This window comes from Apodemus sylvaticus, chromosome 9 (assembly GCF_947179515.1).
Source record: "Apodemus sylvaticus chromosome 9, mApoSyl1.1, whole genome shotgun sequence".
In the NCBI taxonomy this organism is placed as follows: domain Eukaryota; kingdom Metazoa; phylum Chordata; class Mammalia; order Rodentia; family Muridae; genus Apodemus; species Apodemus sylvaticus.
In genome coordinates, this window is record NC_067480.1 from 9,202,937 (window position 1) to 9,228,712 (window position 25,776).

Here is a 25,776-nt window from a genome sequence, read left to right on the forward strand (position 1 = left end):
GAAATATATTATAAGGAGCAAAGCAAAAACAGAGTTATAAGCAAAATCAAAGTTATACATGAACAATGTAAATAAAGTGCTATTCTAAGTATTGAATTTCTTATTTAAGTTGCATGATGGTTCAAATTGAGAGATGCAATTAGTAATAAAAAGCATACTTGATGTGGAAACTTCTGGTTTCTTAGGAAAGTCAGTTATGCCAAATGATGTTCTGTTGGGGCACAGGGTGAAAGGATGTTTGGTAAAGCAGACAGGTGAAAGGAGCCATGATGTTAAGAAGGAATATAAATATAACCCAAAACAGATGGTGAATGACACTGTATGGTATTGGTACGCCTTGCCATTCATTACTGGTCATTGTCGTGACTTCATAGAAAGAAGCACACCAAAAAGCTTCTGGTGTTTTTCTGGTGGCTTCTTGCTGCTTCATGCTGCGACTGCACACTCAAAGCACATTGGTAGAGTGAAGTGGAAGTTTCTGGATATGTCAGCTGATACAGACTCTCATGGAGTTTTGCTAAGACAGACTCACGTGGTGTTTTGCTGAGGCAAGATCTGTGGGAGGACACATGATGTTTGGAGGGAGTATAAATAGGACTCAAGGGCCAATGATGGTGGGCTTGCATAGATAGCTTTGAATGCTTCGTTGGTCTCTCGTCTTGAGAAAGGCACTACAAAAGGTCTCCTGTGTCCCTGCTGGTCCTGGTCACTCCCACTGACTCGTGCTGATTCAGTGGAGGCTTGGCTGTTTCTGCTGGGTGGCACCACTGCTACTGATTCCTGTTTGCTATCCTGACACTAATGCACTGGGCTGCTGGCATCCTGACAGTTGGAGATTGAAATCGCCCCAAGGAACTACTTCTAAACCACATACAGCAGAGCCTCTTGGCTTCTTCTGAATCGAACTGCCGTGGCTGATTCGTGTAAACTGAACTGCTGATATCCTGACAACGCAGATTGGATTTGCTCCAAAGAACTATTTCTAAAAAGGTCCATTTCCCCCATATCCTAATAACCTTTCTTTTCCACTACCTCTGGAGGGCTAGAAGATAGGTTAAAACATTTAAGAACCTTTATTAAAAGTAGGTTTTGAAAAATCTAAGCCTATGGTAGTTCTTGAGGAAAAAATGTGAATACTAGAAAATGTTATACTATTAAGTACAAAAGAATATTTTGGACTATAAACAAGAAATGAAGTATGAAACCATATAAAATCCTGAAAAACAAATTGAGAATTGATCCTTTTAGAGTCAGGGTTTCTATGATCAATAGGAATAGTGCAGTGTGCTGATTAGTTACCTGTAGCAAATTACCAACAAATTCAGTCTCTCCTCCCCCTTCTCCTCTTTCGACCTCTTCACCTACCAGAAGCCCCCTGTAACCCTGAATTCTGACTCTTCCCTCAAGTTTCCAACCCCTCTGCTTCTGTTGTCATGTGAGGTTTTTCTCTTTTGAATATTCCTCTTATAAGAACCTGTATTTAATGTATTGTTTACATCTTAATTAGACAGCAATGCCATACCAAGATCCTGACTTTAATCCACACATGCAGAGTCACCACCAGGAAGTCAGGACAGGAACTCAAGGCAGGAGCTGATGCAGAGACAATGAAGGGGTGCTGTTTACAGGTTGCTCCTCCTGGCTTGTTCAGCCTGCTTTCTTATAGCATCCAGGACCACCAGCCCAAGGGTGGCACTGTCCACAAAGAGCTGTACCCTTCCATATCAATAATCAGTCAAGAAAATGCACCAGAGACTATGCGCATTGGTAAATCTAGTTAGGCAATTTCTCAATTGAGGCTCCCTTTCCCCAACTGACTCTAGCTTTTGTCAAGTAGACGGAAATCTAGCCACATCTAGGACCATCCTGATTTCTATTTCTCCACTGGAGAGCTGTATCCTGAGTTGTAGATTAACGTAGGACCCTCAGAGTCAGCCTGCATGGATGTCCCTCAGGCATGTCCTGACTGCCCCCAGTTTGTTTAAGTTTGTGAAGTCTAAATCTGGGTTCTTTATACAAACCTTCAAACCTTCCCAGCCTAGGCTTTAGTGCTCAGATTTGATTAGTGACAGCATGGTACCTAAACTATACTGAGTACAGACTGGGTATTGAGTGCTATAGACCCTTGTCTTTTATGAGTCTATGTTTGCCAAGGAATCCAAAAATGCCCTATGATTCATATCTGCTTCTATTATCTTCTTATAATGGATTTGTAGAAGTAGTAATGACTAGATTAAAAGACAGATACCATTTAAAAAAATATTTTTCTGAACTTTATAATTTGCCTAATTATAAATATTAGTTATGAGATGGTGGTTATTAAGTCTTTGAAGAACGGATTACAATGCCAGCTCCTGAGAATAGCTGTTGCTGACCTACACTTGCCGAGGGTCCCGAGAGTTTATTCCAGTGTTTGCATTTGTCTCTGCTCAGTTTTCACCGGCCCCTCCTGACCTACCTGAACTATCTGCTTATTCTACTTGCTTCGACTTAAGGGTTGGCCCCACAAATCCTCCCGTCACATCCACATAAGGAGAAGTAGATATTAAAAACAAAAACTTGACCTTGTTGAGGCAGGGGGCATATCTCATCTGGGTAGAGTGTCTCTCTAGCTTGGGTTTAATCCTTAACATTACATCCATTTGGCAGTACATGTCTTTATTAGCAGCACTGTGTTGGTGTGGAGGTGTATGGATCAGAAATTGAAGGTCATTGTTAGTTACGTAACGTGCTTGGGGCCAGCCTGGGATACACGGAACTGTTTCAGGATAGAAAGAGGAAGCTTGACCCTGCTAAACCTTCCATTCAGTCACTGTTGTGTGCATACATCCCCTGTGAGTTCCCTGTGTGCTTGACTGCACACACCATGGATTCTACCACTTGGATTCTAGTGATACTGGATGCCCCTGACCTGAGAAAATACCCTTTTCATTTATTGTGTCCTTGTTTTTATCTGGAGCAGATACCTGCTTGGTTTCACCCCTTCCCCCATCCTCTTTAAACACTTGCTTGTTTTTGGTCACCGAAATGTTAAAGCACTGGGGGTGGGGGTGGGGGGGTTGTGTCCCCAGCACAGAGACACCAAAGATCACCTCCACCTTGGAATCCTGTCACTCTTCCCATCCCTCCTCAACCCCACCCCCAGCAAAGATTCTTCAGCGCAGTGACCCCAGCGGTTAGGTGCAAGGCAGAGTACAGATGCCCTGGGTGACATCCTGTCAACGCTACCTATCCCAAGACATGCAAGAGTGAGGTGAAGTTCCAGAAATATGGCGCTTGTCAGTGGCCAGGTGGGACCAGAATCTGCCCCTCATTGTCTTGCTCATTGCAGGCTCTGACAGTTAAGATCTGACACAGAGCAGTGTCACACAAAAGATAGGGATAAGAATGTGATCACAGTGTGCAACAAAGGAATGGAACTGGAGAGTACTGTGTGCATCACCTCTCAGCCATGCTGCACCCACTGCGGGGCTTCTGCACATCCTAAAAACCATTTCCAAAATGATACACGTGGGCCAAGGGGAACCAACATGGAATCGTGAAACTCTCATGAATAAAAATAGACTAAAAGATGCTTATTACTTTATTCAGGGCATAGCAGTAAGAGAAAGAACATATTAAAGTATAAGTATTCCTTCTGAAGTATTGTAACGCTTTTGATACTAAATCAATTAAAAAGAAAACAGACAGAAAAATTATATTTAATTTAGCTGATCCCAAGAGTGTTGTCACCAATCAAGTTGCTCTTACTCTAAAGAGTTTTGCCTAAAACAAAAATACCATCTGTTTCACCTAAAACATTAAGATGTTGTATTTTCTTGTCAATTCAGAGCCACATCTGTAGTCATTTCCAGAAATGACAGCAAAAGACATTATATTTATGGGTGACTGCATAAGAAATGATTTTTCAGTCTGAATGTAATTTTCATCTACTGGAGGAAAATTTCATTTGTCTGATGAGTCAATGCTGTAAGTCTGGAAGAACATACGGTACATAAAAAAGGACTTCACAAATAAAAATCGTAGCAGTTAACACAGGAAGGTAAGTTGTTCTGTTGTTAAAGACAGAGTTCACATTCACTTGTGTATCTCTGCTGATAGATGAAATCCAGCACCTACACACCGTCTCCAGGAGAACAGGGGAGAAAATGATGTTTTATTATCTGTCTTCCTGTCAGTGAACCATCACATGATGGTAAAAAACTTAAAAACTACAAATACAATGGTTTCTCATCTCAAAAACAGTTAGAAACAACATTGTTCCTGGAAAAGAATCCTTCCTGTGTTCTCCAGTGCACTGTTTGAGGAAGACACAGAACACCACAGACACATCCTACATGGTGAACACACACACACACACACACACACACACACAGAGTTGCAGCATACAAGAAACACATTCAGAAGAAAGACCACACTGTCGCAGCTACTCAGCGGGCCATGAATCCCGGTGATGTCTGCCTAAGCTGCCCAGTTTTATATATAATAGTCTTGCCTAAGAAAATAAGGCTGCTGTCCAATAAGGATGGAATGTGTGACTCAAAGGCTCTATTTAGTTTTTTTTTTTAATTGTTTTTTGTTTACCACAAAGTTGTGAAGTGCTCTGAAGTCCCAGATGGGCTTGAAGCCCTCCCTGACTTTTTCAGGATGAGACCTCCACTAAACTCCTTTTCCTTGTTCCCCTTGCAGTGCGTGCTTTATTAATGTGCACTTAGAAGGAAAATGACCATCTACCTCAGAAGAATGGAAGGTCCTAAAATCTGCCACATCACTTCTTTCTAAGACCCTAACTGCTTTCTCTAATAGCATTACGCTAACAGCTCTAGCAGGCCTGAGGGACACTGAGGGAATCTCCAAGAGGCTAGAAACTAGATCTGAAACAGTGTGTGAGAAGCCAGAACAAAATGAATAACAGTGTGATCCGTTATATAATCATTTAACTCTTACCATCCCCTGAAAAGCACTTAAAATCATGCATATTCCATATACTTAAAGTACCTATACAACTAGTGAATAAAAGAAAATTCTGTATAGCAGAAATGGAATCATTTATCATTTAGGGCACCCGCCAGATGTAGCAAACTCAGGACCAGCTGACCTCCTTAATGTTACAAACTTCTAAGCATCCTAAAAATAGAAATTACCACAGTCCTGGCTGGACCGTGTATGGTATTTATGCTTATTTGACTTCAGATCATGAAGGATCAGGATATTCCATAGTCCCACATATACAGGTGGATATTCTTCCTCTGTTTCTTCACTCCACTGATGATGATTATTAATTGGAGGGTACACAATGCTGTGACCCCCAACCAGCCAATTTAATTTCATCAGAACAACCACATAACTAAAATGTACTGTGTACAAATTTAATTAATTATACAATAATCTGATAATAAACTAGAACTGCATGGCTAGTTAAGAAAGTTTGATTCAAAATATAATACAGGACAATTAGGACACAAACTCAGCACTCGGCAGGTGGTCTGTGAACACTTAACTGCTTTGCCACCACATTTCAGGGACTAAAACTTGAAGCCACCATGTTAATGCAATCTATCTAATTACTTCCACAGTAAACGCTAAATAATTTGTTCCAAGGAACAAAATCACGGCTGACTAATTATAAAAACCTCAGGGGCAACCCTTAGAATGCAAGAAACAGTGATGAAAGGCACAGCCCCAGACAGCGTCCCTCAGAAGCACTAAGGAGGTGGTACATGCTGTACGTCTCTTAAAACCAGTGTGAGGCAGTGGCCTATCAAATTGGAAAGGAAGAAGTCAAATTATCACTATTTGCAGATGACATGATAGGCTACTTAAGTGACCCGAAAACCTCCACCAGAGAACTCCTACAGCTGATAAACAACTTCAGCAAAGTGGCTGGTTATAAAATCAACTTAAGCAAATCAGTTGCCTTCCTATACTCAAAGGATTAGCAGGATGAGAAAGAAGTTAGGGAAATGACACCCTTCACAATAGCCACAAACAATATAAAGTATCTTGGTGTGACTCTAACCAAACAAGTGAAAGATGTATCTGACAAGAACTTCAGGTCTCTGAAGAAGGAAATCGAAGAAGACCTCAGAAAATGGAAAAATCTGCCATGATCGTGGATCGGCAGGATTAATATACTTAAAATGGCCATCTTGCCAAAAGCGATCTACAGATTCAATGCAATCCCCATCAAAATCCCAACTCAGTTCTTCACAGAGTTAGAAAAAGCAATTCTAAAATTCATCTGGAATAACAAAAAAACCCAGGATAGCTAAAACTATTCTCAACAACAAAAGAAATCCTGGGGGAATCAGTATCCCTGACTTCAAGCAATACTACAGAGCAATAGTGTTAAAAACTGCATGGTATTGGCACAGTGACAGACAAGTGGACCAATGGAATAGAATTGAAGATCCAGAAATGAATCCACATACCTATGGTCACTTGATCTTTGACAAAGGAGCCAAAAACATCCAGTGGAAAAAAGATAGCCTTTTCAACAAATGGTGCTGGTTCAATTGGAGGTCAGCATGCAGAAGAATTCGAATTGATCCATTCTTATCTCCATGTACTAAACTTTACTCCAAGTGGATCAAGGACCTCCATGTAAAACCAGACACACTGAAACTAATAGAAAAGAAACTGGGGAAGACCCTTGAGGACATGGGCACAGGGGAAAAGTTCCTGAACAGATCACCAATAGCTTATGCTCTAAGATCAAGAATTGACAAATGGGACCTCATAAAATTACAAAGTTTCTGTAAGGCAAAGGACACTGTTAAAAGGACAAAACGGCAACCATCAGTTTGGGAAAGGATATTCAGCAACCCCACATCTGATAGGGGGCTAATATCTAATATATACAAAGAACTCAAGAAGTTAGACCCCAGGGAAGCAAATAACCCTATTAAAAATGGGGTACAGATCTAAACAAAGAATTTTCACCTGAAGAAATTCGGATGGCTGAGAGGCACCTTAAGAAGTGCTCAACGCCGGGCGGTGGTGGCGCACACCTGTAATCCCAGCACTCTGGGAGGCAGAGGCAGGCGGATTTCTGAGTTCGAGGCCAGCCTGGTCTACCCAGTGAGTTCCAGGACAGCCAGGGCTATACAGAGAAACTCTGTCTCGAAAAAACCAAATCCAAAAAACCAAAAAACCAAAAAAGCAAAAAAAAAAAAAGGTGCTCAACATCATTAGTCATTAGGGAAATGCAAATCAAAACAACCCTGAGATTTCACCTTACACCAGTCAGAATGGCTAAGGTAAGGTCAAAAACTCAGGAGACAGCAGGTGTTGGCGAGGATGTGGAGAAAGAGGAACACTCCTCCACTGCTGGTGGGGCTGTAAGATGGTACAACCACTTTGGAAATCAGTCTGGCGGTTCCTCAGAAAACTGGACATGATACTTCCAGAGGACCCTGCTATACCTCTCCTGGGCATATACCCAAAGGATTCCCCGGCATGCAATAAAGACACATGCTCCATTATGTTCATAGCAGCCTTATTTATAATAGGCAGAAGCTGGAAAGAACCCAGATGCCCCTCAAAGGAGGAATGGATACAGAAAATGTGGTATATTTACACAATGGAGTACTACTCAGCAATTAGAAACAATGAATTCACAAAATTTTTAGGCAAATGGTTTGATCTGGAAAATATCATCCTAAGTGAGGTAACCCAATCACAAAAGAATACACATGGAATACAATCTCTGATAAGTAGATATTAATTAGCCCAGAAGCCCTGAATACCCAAGGCACAAATCGCATAACAAATGACTCCCATGAAGAAGTATGGAGAGGGTCCTGATCCTGGAAAGGATTGATCTAGCATTGGAAGGGAATATAAGGATAGAGAAAAAAAGGAGGGAGGTGATTGGAGAATGGATGGAGAGAAGAAGGTTTATGGGACATATGGGGAGGGGGGATCCGGGAAAGGGGAAATCATTTGGAATGTAAACAAAGAATATAGAAAATAAAAATGTTAAAAAAAAGAAATGTTTCCTTCAAACTTAAATGACAGTTAAAATGTATATAATTCACAACTGCATTGTTTGAGGTGAGCTCTTTTATTATTAACATTAAATTACCTGATGACAGAAGAAGCGTCATTCCAGGGACTGCAAAGGTGGAACACGAAAATGAAATCTGAACAACGGGTTCTGACAGTGAGCCATCTTGAGGACAGCAAGGGCAGCCGCGGGCAGGGTCAAGGCAGGCAGGTCTCAGGCTTACAAACTGGTGTGGCAGAGTCGGCTCAGCTGGGCCAGCCATACCGCTAAAGTCACAGCGTGTCTAATGGGTTTTAAAGGCTCCGAAATTTAGATGGGGAGAAAAGCCCACACAGGACAGCTAGGAGCACAGTCAGAAGCCAGCACAACTCACAACAGCTAAGGTGCGCACCAAGGTCTTAATTTCCCAAAGCCATTAGTCTACTCTTACTGACGTCTCATCTATAAAATCCAAAGGGTTCTGGGGGGAAAAGTCAGAAGAGTTTCATAACTCATTTGATGCAAAAACCTACAATGAACTTAACACAATGCAGTGCAGCATCCTTATCATATCTGATTTCAGCATTCAGAGATGTAAGCAAAATCTGCAGCTTATGCCATGGGTACACACTACTTTCCTAAAATCATCATCATCAACAACAACAAAAAAAGTCCCTCACAAGTATAACTCTCTCTAAAGGCTTGAGGTAAGACAATGGAGTTGGGCTTTCACCAGTTGTAGATCCTATTTCAGAGAATACAACAACAAAGACATTGTGTAGATTCTGGGGGAGTAACACTCTAGAAACTAAAGGGTCAAGAAAACACGCCTCTACATGCTGCACAAACAATGCCATGCAGACTGGCCCCTGAAAGGATGACTGTGTGAGTAAAAACCCTATTTTTCCATGGTCCTAGTAGTAGCAAACTGTCTACACACATTCAGTTTTCTTAATACTTGAATACCCCAGGTCCCAGTAGGAGAGATTTATTATTTCACTGGGTTTTCCTGTATATCTTTACTGATTCTTAATTTTTCAGGATCCAATTATGTCTTGGCTTTGGAATGAAAATGAAATTTCTCATCTCCATTAATAAGTTTTTAATCCTATTTTTCTACCTAACCGATGATGTCTTGGAGTCATCAAGTTTTAAGACTTTTTTCTAGCTTACAGAAAAGCTCATTTACTAAACATCTCCAATGGTATACAATGGAGGACTCTAGTTAATAGTGCCGGGGGGAAAACAGCCAACATAGATGGGAGCTACTGTTTGATCTGGTTAACAAGCCTGAGGAGAAGCAGCAGCTGCCGACCCAACAGCAATTACCAATGAATAGAAACCCAATTTGCCCAAGTTGGCAGCAGCTCTATTTGGGAAAAAAACAAACCATTTGAAACATTGGTAAGAATACAGTTGAGTGATAGATATGACACTTGCCTGGCATGTAAACCCTTCCATCCCTAGCAGCACACACACACACACACACACACACACACACACACAAATGGGCATCTACTGATCTCCCCATCCAGGAATACAACATTCTTCTAGCCAGTCAGTCACCGTTATTCTAGTTGGTGGAGACACAGAGCAATCGTTCTGTTGCCGTTGATGAAAAGCCTTCTTCACTTTCCACATGGACCCCACATGCGATGAAGAGAGAAGCCTGAGCCATCAGGGACCCACGAGAGTGAGTGCTGCAAGCTGAAGGTGGCGGAGTAAAAAGGTCCAGGGAGCCCTGAACCTGGGACACCAGGGAGCATCCACGAGACCTCAGCTGCTTGTGGTGAAACTCCTTCATCAACTTCTTTCTATGACAACAATGAAGTTTCTGCTGCAGTGTACGGACATAGTACAAAATAAAGCACTGCACTTACAAGAAGGACTATCAGGTCCCAAAGGGAAACCAACAAGCACCAAAATCATAATTTAAGAAGGCGACACTGACTCTGAGATGACTGTAAGTTTTTAAACGTCATTGTGAAAATGTCTCTTACATTCTGAGACTGGAATCTGCTGGAGCTCTGGACCTCAGAGCCAGAGTTAATAATATACCTTGAGGTCACTTAGGACTTAAAACTGATGCTATTGTGTTCTTAGACTGTTAAATCTGCTTTGAAGAAGACAATGTAATGGAGACTGGAGGGATGCCTCACTGTTAAAGAGTGGAAGCTGCTCTTTCATAGGACCAGGGTTTGATTCCCAGCGCCCACGTGGCAGCTCATAACCATCTGTAATTCTGGTCCCAAGGGATCTGTCACTTCTTCTGGCCATGGAGAGAACCATAAGTAGGCCGTGTGCAGACATGCATGCAGGGGAAATTCCCATACATACAGGATAAAGAGACAAATAGAACGATTTTTAAAAGAGGAAAACAATGTAACCATCAATCCTGCTTACTTTAGACTTCCCATGTAATCAACATTTTCAACCTAAACTAATAACCTGACTCAGTGTGTGTGTGTGTGTGTGTGTGTGTGTGTGTGTGTAATTCATCAAAAGTAGCAAATACAGAAGTTGAAAGCTACTTCCTAAAATCTACCATAAAAGCAGCCATTTATGGCTATTGGTTGATAAACAATGTCTGGGTTAGTTGAGATCACTGTCCGTCAGTCACTTAATGTCTTGTAAAACTGTTAGAGGTTTCTGTAAAGTGTCCTGCTATTTCCTAATGGTACACTTTCTGTGCTGTTCAACAGAGTGAAGCCTGTGTATAGACAAACAGAAACTCAACAGAGTGAAGCCTGTATATAGACACACAGAAACAGACAGACGCACATACACAGTACCACAAAGAAATGTCATAAAGACACACAGACAGAACAGAGAGAGACACAGGGATAAACTGACAGATTCTCAGGACAGCCTTAAGAATGAGACAGATTCAGACTCACACTGAAGTCAGAAGACAGAAGACTCGTGGAGCATGAAGCCTGGAATTCAAATCTAGATTTGTTCTCTGGGTAAATCCTCCAAGGGGAGATGGTTTAGCTCACAGACAAGTTTTGTGTAGTCAAATAACACATGTAACTTTTTTCTGATATTTTACCATTCCCACTTCCGAGTTTTAGTCATTAACTTAGTGAACATTCCCTATTTCCCAAGTAGACATTACATACTTCACTGCTCACAATTCCATTAACTCAAATACATCGAATCTTAAGCTAACACCTCAGAGTTTACTACCTTCATATTGTTCTTTTTATTATAAAATGCAGTAATTTAAAAGTTTTTAGTTTCCTTAACATTCTGCAAATGCTGGATTTTGATCAGTCCGTTACGTTCTCACCTTACTCCTTGCAGGGTGTTTGTTCCCCTGCCTCCACACAGCACTGAGAGACAAACCCCGGTCTCTACTAGCCAGCTCATCTCCACACCTGACTTTTGGCTGGACTGAGGCCCTCTGGTGCGATTCATAGATAAAACGCACACTGCAGGGCCACTTTCCTCACTGACTGCTGTGTGCCAGGTGACAGGAATGAACCAGCTTACTTGTCAAGGCTTACACAAAGTCCCTTCAGAGGCACATCACGACTGTGGCATTATGGAGGAGAGATGCCAAAGAAAGCTTCCGCATGATGTTAACAACCAAGCTGCATCCTCAAAGGCCGATGTGGCCAAGCTGGGTGGCAAGGGCTTGTGGTGTGGTGGTCTAGTTTTGTTTCTGAGCAGCAAGGACCCATATGTAACTGAAAGGCTTCTCTGCAGACAAAATAAGCCAATTCAAATTAAAAGGTAGGTTTACTGGGTCAGCTCTTAGGTGAGAATTCACTCACAGGAGGAAGTCAGGGAACTTGCCTTGCAGACAGGGAAATGTGTGTGTGTGTGTGGCACACACAGGAAGAAAGAAATGCAGAGAGGCAGAGAGGATAGGGCAGTGTGAGTGTTCAAAATGCTTGTATTATATAGGGAAGAGCCCCTGAAGGTGGGGAAACTGAGTCCCTGGGCTGGGAAATTGAGGGTAAAGGGCCAGGTGTGTCAGCCACACCTTGTAACAGGCAGGGACTGAAGGATGCTGGGAGAACCTGGAGGCCAGGTCCACTCTGATATGTTAAATAGGCACCTCTGCCACTCATCCTGTAACAATATAGCATCTCTGAAAATTAACAGTTACTAAGAGCCAACAGCAGAGAGGCCAGGCTAGATTGGAAAGCAGTTCTAGAAAGTGCAAACATAAGTCATGCCAAATACTCTACAGTTTCTACTTAGGGCAATGGAAAAATATAGGTTTTGAACTCATGCATTAGCATACAATTATGATCGCTAGTTAAGTGTTAAGACTTGTGCTACTGTGTTCATACATAGCATTTATCTTGCCCACTCAACAATATGTTTCAGTCACCCAGATAGTAGTAGTGGAGTAATGACTTTTAATGTAGAGAGGACAAGTTCAGTGACAAGACTGAGACCTTTCAGAAGTCTCAGAGCTACGGTGCATCTGCAGTCAAGCTGAAACTGAAAGGTTGATGTCTTAAACACCTTTATGGTAGAAATCAATAAACATTTGAATGAAAGGAGCCACTCATAAAAGCTGTAATAGATGGTTACTCTGAAGTTCAAAGAGTGTGGAACCACAAACATGATCAAATGGGAAAGAAGAATACTGTTTCAACATGTTGAGAGGTGTGTGCTACTGTACCACACTCCAGTCACCCAACTGCTGTGTGTGTGCATGTGTGCTCATGCGAGCATATGCAGGTGTGCATGTGTGCACATGCGAGCACCTCAAACTTTTGCCAGCAGAGAAGTGAACAGTGAGCTATGACATAATGAAAGCAATTATGCAGGACACATCGCTCTGCTACCAGAAGGGTCAGTCTTCCTGAGGCAAAACCATCACTGAAGGGACTGTACATGCTTCAGTAGGACGGCCAGAAGCTGCTGGCAGACCCACGGCACAGTAAGTTAACTTGTTCAATTCTTTAAAAATTCTGTGAAAAACGTATATAGACATCTACCCCACCCCTAATTTGGCGACAAAATAAACATACACTAATTCTTTTTCACTTCTCAGTATTATTTCCAATGCCCTTTCAATTTATTTGTGTAATTTAATTTACACATATACATTTTATTCTTTGAGAAGTGCACACATACACATGGTATTTTTAAACTACGTATCCACTCCTCTTCCCTCTGATTCTTCCGAGATACAGGTGTGCACATGTGTGCCTGCACACTTACATGCACGCACGCGCGCACACACACACATACACACACATACCACTCTCCCAATTTTATGTCCTCCTCTGTTTTGTATATAACCCACTGAGATCATTTGATGCCACCCATATAATCATAAGTATGGGGCCATCCACTACTGCAAGGCCAACCTACCAGGGACTCACCATAACACCCACAAAACTGACTCTCCTTTCTCAAACAGCCATTAGCTGAGTTGACAATCAAGAACTACCCTAAAATTCATTATTAAAAGTGGATGGCCATCTACGCAGATGTGAGTGTGGAAGCACATATATCAGGACACACATTTGAACGTCTGAGGAAAGCACCCGAGAGCCGGTCCTCACCTTCTACCTTGTTCTGTGGCCTCACATGTCTTACAGACTGGGCACCCACGCACTTCTAGAGGATGTTCCTGCATTTCCTTTTCATCCCACCAAAGAAACATAGATTACCGATGCACAGACTACATCCAGCTTTTCACATGACTTACAGAGACCAGACTTGTCTCTGTAAGGGGTGTGTTTACCCTCTGAGGCATCTTCAGTGGCCCAGAATTAAGTTTTTGAAGCAGTCCTCCAACCTGGTTTGAGACATTATTTTTGTGTTGAAGCCTGCATCTCTGCGGTTACTTAGGGCATCTGTTAGGTCTTTTGTTTCAGTTACTCCATTCTTTCAGTGGAAGTGTTTACAATGTTCAACAGAGACTAAGTTATTGTTATTTTTCTCTGCTGAACTGGTGCTTGTAGTGCCAGGTTCTTCAATACACAGTACTACCCTGAGAATAGAACACTATCTCATAAGTTGTCATTACCAAAAGGTAGACTTGCTATGAAAATACAAGAGTAAAGCAGGACAGAGCGGTCCTGGTTAATACAGCTGGGTATTATACAGATGTGAAAGAACTGATGGGGACAGAACCCAAGGATCACTTTTTGCCTATTCGTGCTTCCAGTCTTGACTATGCCTCCTTCCCTCACACATGACACACCTCTCAGCAGCCCTTGTGACACTTGGTCACAAATGCTGTCACAACTTTATTTGGACCTCTATAGTCCAGATTGGGGCAGCCAAAATGTTTGCTCTGCTGGCTCGTTTGAAGATGGTATCTCTGCTGCTTTAAGATTGGCACTCTCCCAATGAGTGCCAAGTAGAGAGGGATTTCTTAGCATCTCCTCCATTTGCCACATGCAACTTTTCACACCTTTCTCCCCCTACTCTTTCTCCCCCTCTTTAAAATGTCCTGTTCTTATAGTCAACTGGATTTTCCAAGTCTCTATTATGCAGTAGCTTTAATCACTGCCTTCTCTAGGGAAGAGAGAGCTCTCTAAACCATGCCACTCCCTTGCTAATGGACTCTGGATTTCTTCTCTGCTCTTTGTAAAGTTTCCTGTTTTGCTTTGCTAGAAAAGAGATTTTTTTTTTCTCACCTCTCTGAGAGCTGTCTGTCATTCAACTTTCTCACTTCCGAGATCTGTCCATCAGTCTCCTGTCTGTGATCACTGCCATTCTGGTGTTCCTTCTCCCAATAGGAGAGGAGATCATGACTTTTGCTTGGTATCCTGCCCCCATGCTTAGCCTTCTCTCTTCTGCTCTGTGCATCTCTGGATGTTCTGTCGAGTCACCTACAGCTTGGAATCCCCCACTGAATATCCAGTCACTATCCACCCAACAGCTTTCACTTTCCCATTCCCCCTTTCCATACCCCCTGGCCAGGTAGAGATTTTTTTTTAAGTTTTTACTGTTGCCTCTATATTCATTTTCTAGCTTTTAATTTCTTTCTTTTGTTAATTCTGTATAGTGTTTAGCACTGAGCTCAGGATTTGACCATGCTAGGCAATCACTCTGCCACTGAGCTCCATCTCCAATCAACCTTTTCCTTTTGGCTTTGTATTTAAGTATGTATATCTTAGAGGTCAATACTCAGGTTTCAAGAAGTCTAAGTAGCAATTTTCTCTCTTTAAAGTCCTCAGAAATAAATCTTTGAAGAGATAATTTGTTTCGTGTCTTCTTGTTTCCTAGTTCTGGTCATTGTGTGATCTTCTGTGTTTTCTACAGTGTTTTTTTCCTCATCACTTATCCTCAAGGCAGTAGACCTCCACCCACCCAGAATCTGTACCTGCTCAGGTTCCCTTAGTCTTTTCTGTTTTAATATTAGTCGAAATCCTTCTTCTAGACAGAGTTAATCTGACAAGTATTTGTGAACAACCTACAAAGTTTCAGGCATCTGCCAGGGAATTTACTGCCAGAGCAAACTGCTTTCTGTCCCCATGGGGCTAATATTTTAGCAAGGGAAATGTACAGCAAGAAATGGAAGAAAGAAAGAAGGAAAGGAGAGAGAAAGGGAGGAGGGGAAGACTAAATCGTTTAGTTAGCCCCATGAAGAACACAAAGAAGAGAGGAAGGAGTACCAGCACATTCACAGGCAGATCCAGCCTGACAGCAAGCTGCCAGAAGTCTAGCATCCAAGATGGCCGTGCCTGACTGGTGTTCAGTATTCCACCTCAGCACAGGGGCTCTGAACAACTGGAGAGCTTCTCTCTTCAGCACCAAGCATCACATCTGGCCTATGCTGCCAACAACAGCAATTTCCTAGAGCAAACACTTCCCTTGATCATTGATCTACCATCAGTCTCAATGTGTTTCTAACTCACTTATGTCTTGCAGATTCAGTTTTCCAACTCATTACAAAATATACTCAGTGAAATCAATGTTACCAAGACTGGCACCAGTTCTGTCAAATCAAAGAGGTAAAGATGACTTCTAAGTATAAGCAGTGAATCCGTAGATAACTATTCTCAGCATCTTACTTTAGCATAAAACACACTAACATGTATCATATTCTAAACTACTGATGTTAGAGCAAAGCCTTTGCTTTGATAATGAGACTACTAATTGACATTTTATGCATTACTTTCTCCATAGCCAAATACACATAAATCATCTGCAGTGTTAAGCTTGGGTTTCCTATAGTGCACTAAGAACTTAGATAATGAGCAATCTGACAACAAATTGTGCCTATCTTTTTAGGATTCTTCCCGTAGCTTATTCAGCCATTTGGCCAGTGTTCTTCAGTGACTCCCGTTTCATGGACTCTTTCCAAAACAGACAACTTAATATAAAAGAAGCTCTTTTCTATAATTTATTAGTTTCATAAAATTAATCAAATCATAAAAGAAAAATAACAATGAAATGTGGTTTGGAAATAAGTAGCTGATTCATCATAATCATACAACTCAAAAGCTAGATGGAAAAAAAATACACTGGGCTTCCAAGTCCTTCCAGACAAGGACTGGAAAGTACCTACTGCTCAATAAAGGTTTTAGAAAAAAAGGGAATAAAAAAATAAAGGGAAGAGAGGGGGTGCATCTGCCTCCTAACTGCCTCAAGAAAACAGCACCTTCCTGCAGACAAACACTGTCTACTCTTCTAAAGACAAGGTACCAAATTTTCAGAGCCATTGGGTAAGTGTTCAGAAACAGGAAGGAAGGGAATTAATCTCACACTTGTGTGTAGCGACTCACACCTTATTCACTTCCAGCTGCTGGATGGGCAGGTTTCAGTCTAGTTCCACCAGTCTGTGCAGCACAGACTGCAGAATGGGGTCCCTGCCAGTGTTCCCGAGGTCTTTTCTGTTTTCAGGAACACTGACAGAATTTTCAAAAGAGCAAAGTAGAATGGCTGAGGAGCACTTAAAGAAATGGTCACGCCCCTTAGCCACCAGGGAAATGCAAATCAAAACAGCTCTGAGGTTCCATCTTACACCTGTCAGGATGGCCAAGGTCAAAAACACAAGTGACAGCTCCTGCTGGCAAGGATGTGGAGTTGCAGAAAACTCTTCTGATGTTGGTAGGAGTGCAAACTTGTCCAAGAACTAAGGAAATCAGTAAGGAGTTGGAAGCTAGGAATTGATCTACCTAAAGATCCAGCAAAGGATGCTTCATCCAACCACAGAAACAATCTTCAACCATGTTCACTGCTGCTCTATTTACAATAGATAGAAATTGAAAACAACCTAGATATCCCGCAACATAAGAAAGGAAAAAGATAATGTGGTACATTTACAGAATGGTTATAAAGAAAAAAAAAAGACATGAAATTTTCAGGTAAATGGATGGAACTAGAAAAAAATCATCCCGAGTGAAGTAAACCCAGAAAGACAAATTTAATTCAAAGATATGTTTATATGTATATATTAGCTGTTAAATCAATGATAAGCAAGCCACAATCCATTAAAGCACAGAAGTTAGGAATAGAGGGTGGTGTGAGGGGACAGGTGGATCTCTCTAGAAAAGAGAAATAAAACAGATGGTCATGGATAGATGGGAGGATCAAGAGGAGATGGAGCAAGGGAAGAGGAGGATGAGGAAGGAAATCAAGGAGAGACAACTAAAATTAAGAGCCATTTGAAGAGTAGTACAGAAGCCTAACACAATAGAAGATTCTTAAAATACATACATAAAATATATCTAAATGAAATTGCAAAATAATGAGGAAAACAAAGCGACAGCTTGCCATCTCTTGTCATCCAGTTCAGCTTCCATAACAGCATTAGGCTACATCTAATTGCCTGTTGCTAACACTACAGGTTGTTCTCCACAAACTTGGTCCAAGGCCCCTTGCTGAAACAATGCCTATACAACTCACTGAACATGGAGAAGAAGCAAAGTACTCTACAGGAAGGCTGCCATGCCAGCTGCAACTGCCAACAGAGAATTAACTCACCGGCACCATCTTGGAGGTTCCATATCTCAGACCGTCATGTCAGGGCTTTTCCTTTTTTATTTTTTAATTTTACCTGTTTGTTTTTAATTTTTGCTTTATATATTTTTCCTTTATTTTTACCCTACAAGTCCCTGTTGTATATTTTATCACCTTCAATTCAGAGGTTTTTTATGGGATTCCTGAGTGTGCAAATGACTGGGTCTCCCTGGAGCATCATCAGATAGATGGCTTTCTCCGGCAGTCAATGGGAACTAGGTCTGCATCCCCATCACTCAGGTGAGTGTTTTCTCTCACACCACACCCTCACCTACACACGAACAAAGTATGGAGAGTAAAAGGCTTTGAAGCTCTCAGTTCTAAATGGGATGTCTTCATCAAACCTCTTCCCTCAGGGATGAGGTTTCTATGTGGGAAGAGGAGGAATAATGAGTCTAAGAGGCAGAGGGGCTGGAAGACATCAAGGAAAGAGGCCTTCCACCCACAACAGGACCGACACTCACAAGAACTCACAAAATCTGGCAGCTTGCACGTGCCCTGCAACAGGTTCAAGCCAAATAGGTTCCGGTATGGAAGGTAGAGATATTGACACAACCTCTACCCCTAACCAAGGAGCTATTTGCAACTGATACCACATGCAAAAAAAAAAAATGAATCTTTTACAGTGGAGTTTCAGTGGGTATATTACTACACCTGAGGGCAGGTCCATGCCCAGGAGTAGTTGATCAACACAACATAAACTCACTGGTATTTTGTAAAACTGTTTGCTCTGTTTGGGTAGTCTTAAGCCTCCTTAAGTCACTCCTTCTTGGAACTAGCCACTCTGGAGAGGACATGTGTAAATGCTGGCAAATGACTGCACCAACTAAACCCTCAGCTGCAGACGGCTGCGATTTCCAGATCTCCAGGCATGTGAGCAAGTCTGCCAAGAAGACATTGGGGCCTGCCAAGCTTGGTCCTAATCCCCGCCCTAAGTGGAAACTAGCCAGGAATTCTCCAGAACCCTGAGAGGTATAATAAGTTGTATTCAACATGACACAACTGAGATGACTTTTGTTTTCTCGTTGTTTTTAAGGAAACCGATTGGCAAATCATGAGTATTTGTCGTACTTCCTACAATAGGTAATAAATTTCCTGGAGAATGTTATGAGGAATGTTTTGAGAGCACTATTTTTGAGTACATGCCACCAGTATGTGCAGCTAATAAATTATGACTATAAGAGACTGAAGACAAAAGAGCTAGAAGACTACAATCACTCAAGCAGAGCATAAAAGGCAACTAAGGACCAGAGAGCTGAAGAAGATAGAGCAGCTAAGGACCACAGTGAGGGAAGGAGCCAGATGTCAGGGAGAAGGGTAAAGTCAGAAGACTACATTGACAAAGTACTAGAAATGAACAAAGGTGAGGTCAAAGTGAATTCTGGGGTTGGAACACAGAATAAAGGAAAGTATTTGTGTAGAAAACCAAAGAGAGTGTGGGAGGTGGTGAGGAGGGGTCCCACCAGCAAAGGGCAAGGATAATATGGACAGTACACTTGTGTTCTCTCTCTGTGTCTGTCTGTCTGACTGTCTCTCGCTCGCTTGCTCGCTCGATCTCTTTCTCTCTCAAGGAAAAAAAAGCAGTAAAAAAGTGAAAAGGGGAGGAACAAGAGAAAAGAAAATATGGGTTAAGAGGATTGCTTGCCAATCAATGCCTTACTAAAAATTAAAACCACTTTCAGGTAAATCTGTAATGGTAGTTTAGATAAATTTATCTCAAGCTAAAATCATTTGCCATGGTTTGAATTTTCTTCTATTAAGTAAGTAAACAGTGTTGAATGCTGAGTTGCTGAAGATCTGTTTGGGCAATCAGGGCTTTGCCATCATGAATGGACTGGCTAGTATCAGAGGAATGGGTTCATTATTGGAAAGCAACTTCTGATAAAAATGGTGTATTTGCCACCACAACCTCTTGATAATCCACCTTCCATCATGGGATGACTGACTCAGCAGGTTGGGATGAATGACTCAGCAGGACAGGATGAGTCAGCACAAGGCCATTTTAAGATGTAGCAAATCCTTGCTGGGCGGTGGTGGCTCACTCCTTTAACCCCAGCACTTGGGAGGCAGAGGCAGATGGATTTCTGAGTTTGAGGCCAACCTGGTCTAGAGAGTGAGAATTCCGGGGCTATGGAACAGCCAGGGCTATGCAGAGAAATCCTGTCTCCACAAACCAAATAAATAAATAAGTAAATAAATAAATAAATAAATAAATAAATAAATAAATAAATAAATAAAAGATGCAGTATATCCGACTTGGACTTTCCTTTCCAACCTCATGAACCATTCAGATTTATGGTCATTAAAATTCAGCCAGTCTAGTTTTCTGTTGCAGCATCAGATATGACGTAAAATATTTTACTTGAAATTTTTCCATTCCTGGGCATACGAAGTTATTATTACATGACTTTGATTCTTAGTGCTGTTTCGAAAATCCACCTTATAGAAAAGCTGCCTTTAGAAATGGTTGCAGTGCATGGCCTTCTGGCCTGCATGATGATGAGGTTAATTCTTGTTTTTTTCTGAATAGATGAAATTTAGTCTTCAAGTCACCTGACTTACCTGCACACCCTGCACTAATGTCATTGGAGACACTAAACTTTCTATTAGGGGTCTTTACAGTTAGTTTCTTAGAAAATAGAATACAAGAGAAATAGAAAGAAAAAAATCTTTCTGAACTCAAACATTCCTTGGGACAATTTATTCAAGGTTCCTACATTGTAATTCTTATGTATTTGCAGTCTATACAAATCCATGGATTCCAACTCACAAAGCTCTGGAGGTTTGTGCACAGCAGGTTACTGATGTCACTGAAGTACATTATGTTAGGTCACAGTTACAATTAACAACATCAACAACATGATCAAATTCATTTGCATGCACTATTTAAATTTATATAAGATCTCTTCCTACTGCTTTTGCATTATCAACTCTCTAAGGATTCTTTTTAGAATTTAATTTATTTCCTAATGACCCACATAATATTAATACTACATGTAACAGTTTACCTGTACCAAAAGAATATGAACACACACACACACACACACATATTTCACCCTCTGGATGTCATCTTCCCCACTGTAAATGTTTGGCTTATTTACATTACAAATTTGCTAAGTCCAAGAATATTTTAGAAGATTTACAAAGAATACGAAAAATTCTCAGTACCCCAATTCTAAAACTTTCCATTTAGAGGCTCAGAACAGTTATTAAACTCACGAGACCAAAGAAGCAACACTGTCAGTCCTTCTACTCCCCAGGCCGCTGACGTTCTTTTAGCTCTTTGGCAATTTTACTAGTATGATCACAACTAAAGTAATTTGTAGATACCAAGTAAAAACCAAATTTTAAAACAACAGAAAAGTAGGTGTTGAGGTTCTCACATATGAAACAGAGACAGAAATAGAAGCCAACAGTGGAATTACAGATGCAGCCATAACAACCTGTGGCAGGAGGTATACGAAGAGAAACCATGGGTGAAAACATCACCGATATGAGCAGGTAAGGCCATCTTTTACCAGAGCCTTAAAAATTCTGCTAATATGTGAGGGAAACCCCGTCTCATTCACTGGGACAACTGTGCATCTGTGTTCCTCTCTCTGATCCACTGAGACACTAGCCTGCCTCAGTCCTCCACAACATGTGGCCAGAGAGGACAGCAAGAACCTGCCAGTCACCTGTGGAAGAGCTTAGGATCCTTAGGGCCCGCAAAACCAAAGATCCTCCTCGGTCAAAACAGAAAATAGGAAAAAACGTTACTAAGATTATTCCTGATGCCAAAGGGCTTACTATTATATGATAATTAAGAAGCAGATATCTTGTCTCAGACGCAAGCATTATTTCTTTTAAAACAAAGAAACCACTTCATAATGGATGTTTCTTCCCATGCCATTATCCAGTAAGATATTTAATGACCTCAGCGGAGTCTCTAAGCATCCATCTAAGTACAGAACCCGCAGGTCTTGTTCTAAGGGATGAGCTGGGCAAGGCTTGCTTATGAAAGCAGTTGGACGCCATAGGCTTGGTGAGCACTTCACCACAGCCTCAACCTCACGAGCACCACGCACTGTCTTCAATGGTGCTACATTTAGTTTTCAGAATTTTAACAAATCACACTCAGCGAAAAGTCATAAATTGCCTTTAAAATTGTTTTACCCTTCAATTTATAAGAGTTAACAATACAGTTCTCGATATAAATTAAAATGGAGTTATAAAGAGACGCCTCTTGCCTAGGCTCACGGCAGCACCGTGTACACTCAGACACTAGACACGGCAGCCCGGAGGGTGCCAATGCCAACAGCTATGCTTCTGGAGAAGTCGGAGGCAGCCACCATTAGCCTGGCTTCTGTTAGGTAAACAACCTGACCGTTAGCTTCCATACCCACCAACAGTTGGGGCCTGGTAGGGAACAAGGCAGTAATCCTAGGAAAGTATAAGAGAAGCAACTGTGGTCTGCCAGAAATAAAATTCCTTCTTTAAAATGGTTCACATCTGGGATTAAGGAAAATCAAGAAACGTCACGAAAGGTTACTGCAGACATCTGACAACAGTATCAGAAGGACAAGGAAATACTTGGGTCACAAGCTACACACTTCCCATCACTTCCGTTTATAAAAACATTACAGTCGTAAACGCAGGAAATCATGGTGCCAACATAGTTCTGAGCACAACATATGACAGTCATGGAAGAAAGCCTATTTCTTCAGAAAAAAAATTAATTGATTACTAAATGATTTAATGAAAAATTTCCTTAAAGTACGTGCTGAGTAGAGGTCAGAAGCACAAAGACAAACGGCAGGGGACGCACTAAGGAATCACACATTACCTCGGCTCCTGTGCGCTCAGCTGTATTACAGTTTTTTGGGGCAGAGAATCCTGTGAACTTTGCTTCATATCCTGTTAAAAGAGAAAGCATAGTGTTTTAAAATTTTGCTTTTTAAAACTAATCATCAAAATTAGTGAGCCAATGCTATCCTCCAAAAATTATTGAAGAGAGCACACTGGAGGACAAAGTACCTGGAGCACGTTAAGACTCAAAGCAAACAATCCGTGTGTGTGTGTGTGTGTGTGTGTGTGTGAGTGTATGTGTGTATATGTGAGTGTGTGTGTGTGTATACCTGTGTGTGTATGTGTGTGTGTTTGTGTGTATGTGTGTGTGTATCTGTGTGTGTGTATTTGTGTGTATGTGTGTGTGTGTACCTGTGTGTGTGTATGTGTGTGTGTGTGTGTGTGTACCTGTGTGTATATAAATGCGTGTGTGACTGTGTGTGTGTGAGTGTGCGTGTCCCTGTGTGAGTATGTGTGTCCATGTATGTGTGTGTGTGAGAGAGGGAGAGAGGGAGAGAGGGAGAGAGAGAGAGAGAGAGAAAGAGAGAGAGAGAGAGAGAGAGAGACAGACAGACAGAGAGAGACAGACAGAGAGAGAGACAGAGAAAGACACAGAAAGAGACCATCGGATTCCAGCACACCATGTATTACTGGGCTAGAGTCCACAACGGCACAATGAGTTGTTCCATTTTGTTACCAAATAAATCTGCGTGCTAGGGCCGGGCGGTGGTGGCTCACGCCTTTAATCCCAGCACTTGGGAGGCAGAGGCAGGTGGATTTCTGAGTTCGAGGCCAGCCTGGTCTACAGAGTGAGTTCCAGGACAGCCAGGGCTATACAGAGAAACCCTGCCTCAAAAAAAAAAAAAAAAAAAAAAAAAAAAAAAAAAAACTGCGTGCTAGAGAGCGCCCTCCAGGGATCTTTGTGTTCTGTATCTCACATCCTTAGGGCATATGCATTCAGTTCTCATGCGTTTTTTTCACTCTAAAATGAAAATCTGTACTCATGACTTGATGACAAGCATCCAGCTAAGAAAACCATGAAGCCGCATCTCGAACTGCAGATGTGTAATTGCGAACTGCATATGAACTTCCAAATCCCAACAGTCATACAAGATGCTAATGATAACTAAGTTATGACTTTAAATATCCAAGGTGTCAAGTGGACACGTAGAGGGTGCTAATCAGCCTCCTTCCGGAAGGCTGTCCCCGGATGAGGACTGGCACGTCCCTTTCCATGCACTTCCTGCTATGTTAGCTCCTCTGCTCACAACAGCACAAGCCACGGCAGGCACTCACCACCAGGTATGTTACAGATAAATGAACATGAACTAGAAAACTTGTCAAGGCCCCCACAGCCGGGTTCAGGCAGAGGCTAATCTCCTCAGTCTGTGGTTCTCGATTTGGGGGTCATGACCCTTTTGGGTCAGCCCTTTTTACAGAGTTGCCTAAGATCACTGGAAAATGCAGATATTTACATTATGATTCATAAGAGTAGCAAAACTATATTTCTGCACTAGCAATGAAAATTACTGTCATGGCTGGGGGTCACCACAATGTGAGGAGCTGTATTAAAAGGCTGCAGCATCAGGAAGGTTGGCAGCTACTATCCCAAGTTCCCGAATTTCTGCTCCGTCACTGTCCATGTCTCAGCGCTGCCCACCAAGCCAAATGGACTGACCGGCCACCAAAAGGACCGTTAAAATCAGTTTTAGCAAAAGCAGACTAGGGGCTTAACAAGATTCAAATATCGAGAGTGTTCTAATTAAAGCCAAGCAGGGTGAGTGAGCATATCACCCAGAGGTTTTGCGGTGGGATGCTCTAAAGCCCATCTATTTCACCGGCTCTGAAATAAACTCACTGGGTCATTTCTCACTGAGATCCAGGCCGAATGAATTACATACAGAAACCAAATGCAAACACACTTATAGGAAAGAGATGTTTGAATATGCAGGCAACTTATGTAAAGGTATAAAAAGGTCTTAACTAATGGAGAAAACGATTCTTATACTTTCATATTCTCTTAGCGGAGCCTCTCATCTCTTTTTTTTAATCCAAGAAGGAAAGAATCACATGGTCAATATGACTGCAGAAGGGACCAACTAACCATCTCTAGGAAGGCCTTGGAAGGGTCTGACTGGTAGAGCTTTTTGTCCTTTAAAATGAGAAGAAATGCAGAATCTCCAATTATCTTGTCCACAGAATTTAACGACTGGAACAGTCTGTAAAGAAGAAAGGTATTGGTTTGATAACTCAAAGACCTGTGTATGTTTTTATTTATAAAACAATGGGCAAGCCACCAACATTTGCATCTTCTGTTCACAAGGCTAAATACATAAAGATTCTGTTAATGAACTCTTTGTCGTCCCCCCCCCCCCGCCCCCGACTAATTTACTGAAAGTGCTTACAGTCCTTACAAACATCATGCCAATTAAGAAATTCTACAGTAACTGCTCCAAAAGCTACAAAGAAATATGTACAAAGCAATGATTTAAGTCTTCACCCTAGGGAAAAAATTGAGTGTTAATAGAACAGCAAAAGAAAATGTGCTATTAACTCTACGTTAGCAAGAACACCCAATCTGTATGTGAGCCACTTCCCTAAGAATTAGCAGTGATGCCTGGTTGTTTTCATGTCATGTTCTTGTTCGAGACCATTACAAGGGAAAGTTTTCACAGATGGAGGTGATGGAACAGCTTCTCCTTGCTGCTTTCCCTGAGCACTGGCATTAATAACCACTCATTTTATTTTCTCCCTGAGGAACAAAAGCAGAGCTAAAAATCTACCACTTCCCAGCTCTGGAGCAACCAGAGTGGGAAAAGACTTGGTGTAAATTCTCTATAATTTTCCAAACCCATGCTTGTATAAGGCTTTATGGACCAAGCATCCTTAAACAAGTAAAGGCCACGCAGAGACTGCCCTACCTGGGGATTCATCCTATAAACAGTCAACAAACCCTGACACTACTAAGGATGACAAGAAGTGTATACCAAAAGGAGCATGCAATGGTTGTCTCC

General features: G+C 41.7%; 1 protein-coding gene across 1 annotated transcript in view; it reads right to left on the bottom strand.

The window, feature by feature from the left end:
• The window catches only part of Man2a1 (mannosidase alpha class 2A member 1), a 162,371-nt gene that overhangs the window by 59,232 nt on the left and 77,363 nt on the right, over nt 1-25,776 (bottom strand). The window contains exons 11-12 of the mRNA XM_052191903.1: nt 24,867-24,981; nt 22,761-22,831 (exon numbers count right to left, since the gene is read on the bottom strand). Coding sequence (XP_052047863.1) covers nt 22,761-22,831; nt 24,867-24,981 — 186 coding nt within the window. The remainder of the gene's footprint in view (nt 1-22,760; nt 22,832-24,866; nt 24,982-25,776) is intronic.